This window comes from Leopardus geoffroyi, chromosome C1 (genome assembly GCF_018350155.1).
Source record: "Leopardus geoffroyi isolate Oge1 chromosome C1, O.geoffroyi_Oge1_pat1.0, whole genome shotgun sequence".
NCBI classification, from domain to species: domain Eukaryota; kingdom Metazoa; phylum Chordata; class Mammalia; order Carnivora; family Felidae; genus Leopardus; species Leopardus geoffroyi.
In genome coordinates, this window is record NC_059328.1 from 54045569 (window position 1) to 54057180 (window position 11612).

At 39.8% G+C, this 11612-nt stretch overlaps 1 protein-coding gene across 4 annotated transcripts in view; it reads left to right on the top strand.

The window, feature by feature from the left end:
* DNAJC6 (DnaJ heat shock protein family (Hsp40) member C6) overlaps positions 1-11266 on the top strand; it is a 150864-nt gene extending 139598 nt beyond the window's left edge. For all 4 annotated transcript variants that reach the window (XM_045477706.1, XM_045477707.1, XM_045477705.1 and 1 more), the window contains exons 16-19: positions 3823-4086; positions 6344-6486; positions 8041-8217; positions 8909-11266. In XM_045477706.1, coding sequence (XP_045333662.1) covers positions 3823-4086; positions 6344-6486; positions 8041-8217; positions 8909-9010 — 686 coding nt within the window. In that variant the 3' untranslated portion in view covers positions 9011-11266. The remainder of the gene's footprint in view (positions 1-3822; positions 4087-6343; positions 6487-8040; positions 8218-8908) is intronic.
* Positions 11267-11612: the final 346 nt, after the last annotated feature.

Below are 11612 nucleotides of genomic sequence, written 5' to 3' on the forward strand. Positions count from 1 at the left end.
AACTTTAATCCGGAATCATTCCTTTGCCTTTTTTTTTTTTTTTTTTTTTTTTTTTTTTTTTTTTTTTTTTGCCTTTCATGACATTGATCCTTGAAGGATAGAGGCCAGTTGAGAAAGTCTCAATTTAGGTTTGGTATTAACTTTGATCACTTCCCTAAGAGGGTATCTGCCAGGTTTCTTTATCATAATGTTATTATTTTTTCCCTTTGTAATTGATGAGTTAGCTGGAGGAGATAATTTGCGACTACCCTATATGAGAATATTCTATTCTCTATCTGATTTAGCTACTGGTTTTAGCAGTCATTAATGATTCTTGCCTGAAGCAGTTATTACTGCAATGGTTGCGGAATTGTGATTTTTCTGATTCTTCCCTTCTTTCTACATATATTAATTGGCACTGTAAAAAAAAAAATTTCCTTTCCTTTCTCTCTCTGTCTCTCATCAGAATGGCCTAATAGATTCTTTTTTGATTCATTACTGTCATTATTTTCTCTAATGTTCATGTCTAAGATTTGGTTTGGTTTGTGAAATCCCCTCCTTTTTTCTGGATTCTGTGTTCTTTTCACTCAAGTTCATCATTTTTTGAAAACTTTCTTTCTTTTTTTTTTTTTTTTTTTTAAATTTTTTTTTCAACGTTTATTTATTTTTGGGACAGAGAGAGACACAGCATGAACGGGGGAGGGGCAGAGAGAGAGAGAGACACAGAATCGGAAGCAGGCTCCAGGCTCTGAGCCATCAGCCCAGAGCCCGACGCGGGGCTCGAACTCACGGACCGCGAGATCGTGACCTGGCTGAAGTCGGACGCTTAACCGACTGCGCCACCCAGGCGCCCCTGAAAACTTTCTTTCTTAACGGCACAAGATGTTCTAGGCTTGTTGTGAAATGTTTTCTCCCCAGTCCTAGAATCAGTCATTCCCCAAGGAATCCTTATTCCTTTTTGTGGAGAATGATATTCGGAAACCAGGATCTGTGCACTAAGTGTGTTCATTGGTACTGGGGTGGGAGTCACTGCTCTGCCTTTCAGGAGCTAGATAGAGATAGGAGATGCATGGATATAGCTACATATATAATCCCATCCAATACACAGGGGGCTCCTTTGCCTTGCCCTTTTCCACATATGTATTTTCCATTTCCCTGGATCTCAACAACATTAATTGCCACACAACAAAAATTTCAGAATAGCGACACCCATATCACTACAACAACCAACCTGTTGGGAGGAGTTCAGGAATTCTTTGTCATTTTTGAAATGTAATTAATTCTTACAGTCGCTGGGAAAACTAGTTTCCTAAATTCCTGCATGTTTCAAGTCACGTAACTTAGGAAACTTAAGTGACTTTCCTAAAGCCACACAGTGAACAGGTGTATAAGCAGGCCTACAAACCAGAATTTTTGACACCTAGGCAGTTGCTTTGAGGATTAAAATCAAACTTCCAATTACATAGCTGAAGTTCAGAAAAGACAAAAGACAGTGTCCTTCTCCTAAAGGTGTTTTCACATTGAACAATTCTGTTCCATACAGCAGTGCCTTAGTTCCTCCCATAGACATTCTGATCTAATTGGTCTGGCGGTGGCCTGAATATAGGGAGTTTTAAAAGCTCCCCAGGTGATGGTAATGCCCAACCACAGCTGATAACCAACTGCTGTAGCTTTTAATGAGGATAGCAGTGGCCTCTGGGTTTAGCAGCTGCTTTGCATTTTTGTCAGTTCCCTGCTCCGGTAGCATTAAAAATTAAATTTCTGAACATGGGAAGAGAAGATTCTGGAAGAGTGGGCATCAGAAAGTCCTACAATGTTGACGAGCCCCTTGAGAAAAGGATCTGCATTTGTCTTTTCACCACCGTTGTCTGCAGCCTAGCGTGTGAAGGATGTTCGATAGTGTTTTATAAATGAATGAATAAATGGCGGTGTAATGGGAATAAGGAAGCTTTTTTTTTTTTTTTAGTGTTTAGGCGTTTCCATATTTATTTAATTAAATAATGTATATATATCAGAAGGAAGATAGTAAGCATCCTTAGACTGTAAAATGAAATTCCAGTGCAGAATGAATACCAGCCTAAGGTGTATGTTGATGTGCTGTTGGCAGGAGGGCCCAGGTCCTCATGAAGAGACGCTTCATGCTAAGTTATGCACTCACAGGGGACAATGCCAAACCTCAGAGCTTCTGTCGTCACCTTTTCCTGTTACCAAGTATTTATTAAGCCCTTATGATATTTCGGTGTATTCTGGGCATATGAACTTGCATTATATTATAATGTATAATGTCTCTTAATTTGCTTAATTCATGGTTTCTGAAATATCTTCATATAGCCTTTGTGTCTTTATGGTATACCTGTAACATAGATGTAGTTCTGGTTTTACAAATGAAACTGAGACTCAAGGAGGTGAAGTTTTTTCACTGAGCTTCGGAAGAGCAGGGATTCTCCATAGACCATATTCCCAATGCCCAGTACTTTATGGCACACAGATGCTCTGTAAATACTGATGAGTGAATGTACGAATGGATGAATAAGTATGTGCATGAATGGGTGATAAAGCTGAGACTCAAACTCAGATTGACTCCAAGTTCCAGGGTCCATTATACAGCATTCCCACTGGGGAAAGAAGGAGGAGCCCCAGATCAAAGTAAAGGGAGAGATCTCTAGAAAGAAGAGATGGTAAGGGATAAATTGTAGTGACAGGCTCAGAGATTTGGGGAGGAATTAGGGATTATGGGTGCAGCAAATGAGCATGACATTTGGAGGAAGGATGCCTATAGTCAAGACTCAGCTCCGTTAACTAGATCATGAGCAAGTCAGGAAACTTCTCTGAACTTTGGATTTCCTCATTTTTAGAGTGGGGTCAGTAGTACTACCTACCTCCCTAAGAGTGTTGTATAGACTGAAGGAAGTAATAGACACAAAAGTATTTTGTACATGCATATTAGTTATTTTATTATCACTGTTACTTTGGGTTTGGTGCACGAAAGGCTTCCTAGAGATCACCACATTTCAGTTTCTCATTTTACCTCTTTAAACACAAGACACTGTTGGTCTTTGTATTTTGGAAACAGCCCAGCACGAATGCAGTGAGTACTTAAAAGTTAGGAGATTGTGGAATCAGAATTCTACTTAAATTCCTGGCACAAAGTAATAATCATTTTTTTAAAGCCTGAGTAAGATCCTTTGCCCAGTTCAAAGTTGCCATAGTGCTGGCTGTGTTTATACCCCTGCAATGAAATGCAAGAAGTGTGAAATTGAAACCTACTTGTGAATTTTCAAAACATCTTTGTTTACTCACGGGCACTAACCATGTTTGTACTTACAACAAACAATGATTAATCGTGATCATTGAAGTTTAAGTAGTACCTTGATGAATGAATGTATTTTCTTTTATTCTCTCTTCTTGTCAATTCGGTAGTTGTTATTTTTTTTTTTTTCCCAGTGAGAAATAGAATGTGCTTATAAGGTGGGAAGGAGAGGAGACATGGCAGTGTGGGAAAAGACAGGGCTTTTCTGGCTTGGAGTCCAAGACTTGGATTCAAGTCCCAGTTCTGCCACTGCTGGCTGTGTGACTTAGAGAAAATCACTCAGCTGCTCTGAACTGCGGTTTGTATATCTGAAGAAAAAGATGGGGTTATTAATATACACCTAGAAACATCACTGTGGGGATTAAAGGAAATATATGCCTGCAATTCCTTTAATTATTAGGAAGGTTAATTGTGCCATCAGTCAAGGTAATTTCCACTAAAGTCACTGAAAACAAAAACTTGGGACATAGAACTAGAGGTTACTCAAAACAGTATTCCTCTCTCTCTCTCTCTCTCTCTCTGTGTTTCCATAGGTAGTTCTTCCTTTGCCAGCAAACCCACCACACCAACTGGACTGGGTGGAGGATTTGCGCCTCTCAGCTCACCGCAGAAGGCATCTCCGCAGCCTATGGGTGGAGGGTGGCAGCAGGGAGGTGGCTACAACTGGCAGCAGACACAGTCCAAGCCACAGCCCGGCATGCCCCACTCCTCTCCCCAGAATCGACCCAACTACAATGTGAGCTTCTCGGCCGTGCCTGGGGGGCAGAATGAACGTGGGAAAGGATCAGCTAATTTGGGTAAGGGTGATGGCGTGTAGCCTGACTATAGGGTAGCCTGTGTTGTCATGCTACCTGTATGGATGCCTGAAGAAGGAGACAGAAAACAATTCCAGTATTTTCTGAGTCTATCTTTGGTTGTAGAGATACAACAGGATCCCTCCCTCCCACTCTGTGCCTGAAGCACCTGGGTTTACCATGCTCTTGACACTCATCACATCATTTTGTGACTTAGGCTAGTGCACTTGTCTGTCTCTTTCCACACTGACCCCTGATGGAGAGCAGGTATGGTGTCATGTGATCATTAGCACCTAGCTGAGGGCTTGGCGTGCAATAAGCACTAAACGAATACTGAATGGATGTGAGTGGTGGAGCAGCTGGATCTTGAAGCTGTTATTCCTTTGGAAGAGCGGGGAGAGGAGGAAGGTTGGGAGCCTTGTAAGCTCTGTGTTCACATTTGCCCTTGGATCCTCATCAGAGGAGGATGTATGTCTTGGGACATTTATCTTGCTTATGCTCTGGTTGGCAGATGTTTCAGATCACTGGGTTTCCTACATGGTTTTTTCCTCTCTTCTGAGAAGAAAGTTAAAAGAACACAAAATGGGCCAACAGCTAAGGCTAGAGGGTACTCTGGATAGGATTCAGTCTCTTCTTTTTTCTTTTTTTTTTCTTTGAATGGGATTCTTGGTAACAAGTAAAAAAAATACTGTATTTTGCATAGCAGCGATGGTTAAATTTGAGTTTGTCTAAAGTCCTGTTATATTTCCCATCTCAATTGATTTGGTCATACTCAAGAGCTGAGTCTTTAGGGGCGTGGTGAAGAAACAGTCCTTTCTGTAGAACATGGAAAAGGAAATTCTACTTTTTCTAGTAACTGTAGCTAACGTTGAGTGCTTGCTGTATGTCAGGTGCTGTTCTAAGTAGTTTGACGCATTATTTCATATAATCTTCAAAACCAACTCCATGTTGTAGATGAAGAATCTGTGACAGAGATAAATGAAGTAATTTCTTAAACCCACACAGCTGTAAGTGACAGAACCAAGATTTGAACCCAGGCAATTCAGCTCCAGAACCCCTCCTCTTAACTGCCACATTCTACTTGATACGACACAGGTACCTTCTCAAAATAATAACATGACAGGGACTCTTTTGCCGGGAATATGTAACATCACGTTTGTTCTTTGGTTCACGATGGGTATTGCTTGCACAGTTCCATAGAGTCTTGTGGCTCCCCCTCTATTTTTATTTTGAGTAGATGTAGGGTAATTGTCAGCAGTCGGCAGATATTTATGCAGCATCTTAAGTGTAGAAAACTTTGGGAATTATGGAAGTGAACAAGACAGGCAGATTCCCTCACCTCAGAGCACTTGCATTTAGTGTGTGCATGTGTGGGTGTGTGTCCAGAACGTCTTACGGTATAGAGATGGCAAATGGCTTTCAATCCAGATGTCAACTTTGGTTGATGGGCATTGACAAGCATGGACTGCTGTGCTTCGGTTCTGTTTTGTTTTAATTTAATGAACATTTAAATAATCAGGCCCTATTCTAAACTCCTGAAAATGTTAACTTCTCAATTCTTACAACAACCCTGTGAGGTAAGTAGTATTGTTAACACCATCCCTGTTTTACAGATGAGGAAATTGAGGCCAGAGGATAATAAGTAACTTGCCCCAGGGTCCCACTGCTGATAAGTGTAATTCAAGCCTGGGGAGTCCAGGTATAGAGACTTTGCTCTTTGCCATCAAGCTAGGCTGCCTCTCCAAACATTGAGAAAGACTGTGAGGCCACAGCCAGACTTGGAGGAAAAGAGCGGTATGATGGGCTAGAGCTGTCAGTGGGTAGGACTAGAACTGGGCATGGTCAGGAAAGTGGTGGCATCCGTGGACTTCAAGTACCAAAAGTCCCATCACTGATACTAACTAGTTGTATAACTGGGGTGGGTGGGGTGGGGATGCATCATGAGTATTTTCAGCTATAAAAAGATGATACGGCGGAAATGGTGTTATGGAGTTGTATTTACTGTAACAATCCAGCCTTGAGTTCTAGCTTTGCTGTGGATATGGTATATGATTCTGGAAAAATCTCTTAGGTTCTTCAAGCCTCATTTTCCTCATCTGCCAAATGGGCATGACAGTCTCATACCCTACTCATTGGGTTAAGTATAAGAGGATTAATATATGTGAAAGCACCTTGAAGACTCTGAAGTGTTATGAGGTGATATGATTTTATGTTTAAGAGTAGAGACTATAATGATTTCTTTTGAAAACTTATATTGCAGAAGGGAAACAAAAAGCAGCTGACTTTGAAGACCTACTTTCTGGTCAAGGTTTCAATGCACACAAAGACAAAAAGGGGCCTCGAACAATAGCTGAGATGAGAAAGGAAGAAATGGCTAAGGAAATGGATCCTGAGAAATTAAAGGTGTGTGAGCTCCTGCCCCAGGGTGATTATTCTGTGTGAAAAAGTCCTGTGACAAGGTTATGGGTATGGAGCCTTCAGTGTTCCTGGTTCCCAGCTTCCTCACTGCTTCCCTCCATCCACTTTCAGCCAGAGCAGTTCTACTTTTATCTGTTTTGATTCTAGAAGTCTAGGTAAGATTGGATTTGCGGAAAAAAGAATATTTCCCCATTAAAAAAGATTTGCCAACCAGCTACTCCCAGTTTAGCTTGGAAAGAAAAGGGTGGTTTCATTATGTGGATGTATTGTGTGAGGTAGTGGAAGAGTTTTTGTAAAGATCAAGAGAATTGGAATGTTCTTGACAGACGGAGAGGTTGAATTCCTATGTGACAAAATACTAAGTATGCTGATGCCAGAATGAACTGGGAGATGGGGCTCTAATCTGTTACCGCATTAGAGGGTTTCCAAAACCAGGACTAGCACAGCCAGTCCATCTTACACATTTTGAAAAAATGTAACATATTTCCAGACAGATTTGAACATTTGTGAAGGATACATAGATTCTTAGATTCTCTTTTGAATACAATATAGGATCCTTGGTTTGCATTTACTTTTTGCTTCATGTAACACTACCGAGACTTTCTATTTCTTCCAAAGCTCTGTGCTCCATCTTGACAACATTTGTTCACTAGGCAAACTCTGACAGTTTTTTTCTATGGAAGAAAATAGTTTATGTCTTTTAAATGATGCTCGGTTGTTTAGTTGGTACATGGTATTTAATTGCTTGGGAGAGTAGGCATTATTAACCTTGGCTAAACCATTCATTCACCAACGTACACACTGAGCTCCTACTATGTGCTAAATGCTGGTGTGTTCTTATAAACCCTTCAACTTAATCACCTCATTTGTGCAACCTGAGAAGACTCAAACTGTGAACATTCATATTGCTACTTGGATTAATTCATTTAACAGTTTTCAAGTTTTCTTTTAAAGCTGTATTTTTGAAGCAGTCATGTTATTTGTCTCTTGAGTTATAGTCTTGGTAAGAAACAGTACCTTTTCTCAAACAGCTCTGCCTAATGGCAAGGAAAAACACACACACACGGGTGATTATGATAAAATATAGCACATATTAAGATAGAAACATGTTTAAGGGATTAGCCCAGAGAAATCGCCCCCCCCCCACCCCAACCGGGATATTTATTTAGTGTGTGTGTGCCAGATACTATACCAAACAGAGGCAGATAGCAGAGACCAAAATGGACATGGTCTGTGCCCCCATGGAGTTCATGCTTTAGGAGTGAGATTAACTCTGGGGTGGGGTAGAGAGGAAGGGATTCAAGCTCTCAAAGGCAAATGGTATGAAATTCCTGAGCAGGCTTTTAAAGGATGATGAAGGGTTAACAGGAAAGCCAAGGTAGGAGGTGAAAAATTATCCTAGGTAGAGAAAACAGCTTGGAGCATGCACAGTGCCCCATGTGGTTAATGTTGTTGGGGCAGAAGCCATTTCCAGAGGCTAAGTGGAGACCTTAGGGACTTGAAAACATTTCTATTTCCTAATTTCCTCTGCGTTTACAGATTCTGGAATGGATTGAAGGTAAAGAGAGAAATATCAGAGCACTTCTGTCCACGATGCACACTGTGTTGTGGGCTGGGGAGACCAAGTGGAAACCAGTTGGCATGGCTGACCTGGTAACACCTGAGCAGGTGAAAAAGGTATACAGGAAGGCTGTGCTGGTGGTGCACCCAGATAAAGTGAGTATGATCTGCCCTGGAAGAGCACTTCTCTGCTCCTTATTTCATTAGCTTATGACCATGTATTAAAACATCACACTCTCAATTTTCTGGTTATTAGGCCATTTAAATGATAAAGTCCATGGGCTAACATCAAGTATTTAAACAAATAGTTATACTTTATGAAGCAAGAGAAGAAATTAAACTATATATTACAATAATGGAATGGGAGGGCTTCCCTAGGTATATGATTTATCACTGACTAGTTTTTTTTCCAATTTTTAAATAAAGTTTATTTATTTATTTTGAGAGAGAGAGAGAGAGAGAGAGAGAGAGAGAATGCACACACACGAGCGAGGGAGTGGCAGAGAGGGAGAGAGGGAGCGAATCCCCGGCAAGCTCCACAGTGTCAGCATAGAGCTCAATGCGGAGCTTGATCTCACGAACGATGAGGTCATAACCTGAGCTGAAATCAAGAGTCGGACGCTTAACAGACTGAGCCACCATATGTGAATTTCTAAGGGGAGAGAGTTTTGGGGAGGTTATAATAATTAGGATCACATAGAGTGAGCTATAAAATAAGAAATGGCCTAATAGAAAAATATTTCAATTACTTAGAGCCCACATATTAGCAGTGAAAATTTTAATACAAATTAAATTTCGGTCTGTAGTATCTAATGTGTTTTGCTGTTCTTTTTTCTTTTTTCTACAGGCTACTGGGCAACCCTATGAACAATATGCAAAGATGATTTTTATGGAGCTCAATGATGCCTGGTCTGAGTTTGAAAACCAAGGTCAAAAGCCCTTGTATTAGTTTTTGAGCTTTTCCATTTTTGCTGCAGACCTGTGCTAATGCTTAGTGTGTGTCACAGTTCTGAAGTTTTCACAGGTGAACCAAAAACTCCAGTAACCTGTATCCAGTACTAAACTGTTAAATTACTCGTGAATTAATTACTCATTGATAAGGAATGTGGATGTTTATTTCCTCAAGTCCCCACCATAAAAGGTCCAGAGCAGGGAAGGAACTTTTAGTCAGAGGACCTTGTGGAGTTCCTACATTCCAGCCTGCCCTCTGGGGGGCAGACTCAGCATTTTGTGGGGAAATGGAAACCAGAGGCCACCAAAGGCATAACACCCATCTCATTGTCTGAGAATAGGATTAATGAGCAAAAGCTATGATAATAGAAGTACATGGTGGATTTTAACTAATGGTTTTTAGATTTTCTTGGAAAGACGTCATTAAAGCCATGGCTTTACATTGACTTTAGGAACACAACCACCAAGTATTTTATTTTTGTGGAAATTTACAATGGTCTTTAGCATAATACTGTATACGTCTTTGGGTCAAGAGGACAATGTAAATTGTGGGAAGTGATTGTATTACAATCCAGTGATTGCCAACCCTGGATAAGCTAAAAATTAGTGCAAATGCTGACTGAAGAAAACAGGGACTCTGTGGAGAGAGAAATCTTTGCTCCTGGTCAGAAAGTTGGGCTGCTACCTTCCTCTCCCTAGAAAACTGTAGTTGCTTAAAGAAAATGTCTTAAGGACGTAACTTCAACTCTAAACCTGATTTGGAAGAAACTTATCATTTTGTCATAAGGCTTCATGCTCTTCCTTTTGCTTAGCCAAGAAAATATTTTTAGCTGGAAACAGGTTGTAAAGCAGTTTGGCACACCACAACGTATCAGGACCAGTGTCTAGTAAGGAGTTCCTGTCCTCTAGTTTTGTGAGTGGTTGTGGTAAAAGAGTAGAAAACAACACAACACCAGTGACGAGACAGGTGCAGTTGGAGCGGGAGAGCTGTGCTCACCTTCGGACCGGACCGAGTCAGATGGCTGGTCAGGATTTGCTTGGAGGGACCATGTTCTCCTCCCCACCTGTTGAAACTGGATCCCTTGGATTATTACAGTGGGGGTTAGTGTTTTAAAAGTAGTCGGGGGTCTACAGGAACAACATTCATGCAGGGACATCTGTGAAAGCAAAGTAAGAATGAAACCTCTGCAGACTTCACACTGGTTGGATTGCACTTCAGTGTTTTGGCTGTTCCTCATTTTGAGGGATCAGCAGTTGCCATCCCGTGACTTGAGGGGGATCTCTTTTGGTGTGCACATCCATGATGTGCATAGTATATATATGCAAAGCAGATGGGCAAAAAGATTTCCATGCTAATCTTAAAAGGTTCATGCTCAATATGGTGAAAAGCTTTCAAAAGTTGTTTTTAAAAGACAATCATTTTTTGTTCCTATTTTAATTTTCTTGTGGCAAACTGTACCAGAAAAGCAGCATGTCAAAAATACTTCATGTTCTGTATAGAAATCTCTCTCTCTTTTTTTCTTGCTTGCTTGCTTTCTTTCTCTTCCTCCCTTTCCTTTTTTTTTTTGTTATAAATATTTATTATTTATTTTACCCTTTACTGACAATGTGAAACTCACAGAAAATGTTCTCCTTTTAAATATACAGCTGTAAACCGTCAAGGTAACCATAACAAACTAGGTGTTATTTATTAACGTATTATGAAATAATGTTTGAACCAGTATGTGCTTGTCTTATTTAAAATTGGAATGTGAGACATGTTGCTGTGACCTGGTTTTTTTTTTTTTTTCTCATTCACATTTGTAGATATTGTGTGAACTACAGTATATAATGATAATAATTAAAAGGATATTATGTGAATGTCACGTACATTTTGAAATGATAGAACTCTATTAGCTTTGTATCATGTTTGGATAATTCATCAATGTTCACAGTTTAAAACATCATTAAACATTATGTAATTAGCAATGAGAAAGAATCTTACCTAACTTATTAAATTTGGGATTTCCCTCATCTCTTTTCCAGATACATTATAATTCTGGACCCCTATTTATCTCAAAACTCTTAACATATGCAGACCAACAGATTTTTGCATTCCTTTTAAATATCTGGTTGTGACAAAGCTTGTTGTTGATCAGATTCACTGTTTCATTCATGTTATTGTAATATATTTTTTGTTTTGTAAATAAGTTACACACAACAAAATGTGATTGGTCTAAAATATTTGTAATGTATATTAAAAGGCTCAAAAATATTTGTAGAAACCTAAGTTATTTTTGCACTAAATATAAGCTAAGTTATATTTGGGAATATAATGACAGGTTTGAGTCATACCTTCTGACATGATTCGCTTTTTAGAAAATTAACGGGAAAAGAGCATGAAAACATTTAATACATTTGCACCGAAATGTAATCTGATAGGATTTCTGGATTTATACATTAACCACCTCCACTACCACCCTTTCTCCTACACACACACACACACACACACACACACACACACACACACACACACGATCATGCTACATAAACACTATGTTTCAAAAAGAATTGGCATAGAAATCCTGGTCTCCTGGATAGAATATTAATGAATTTTCAAA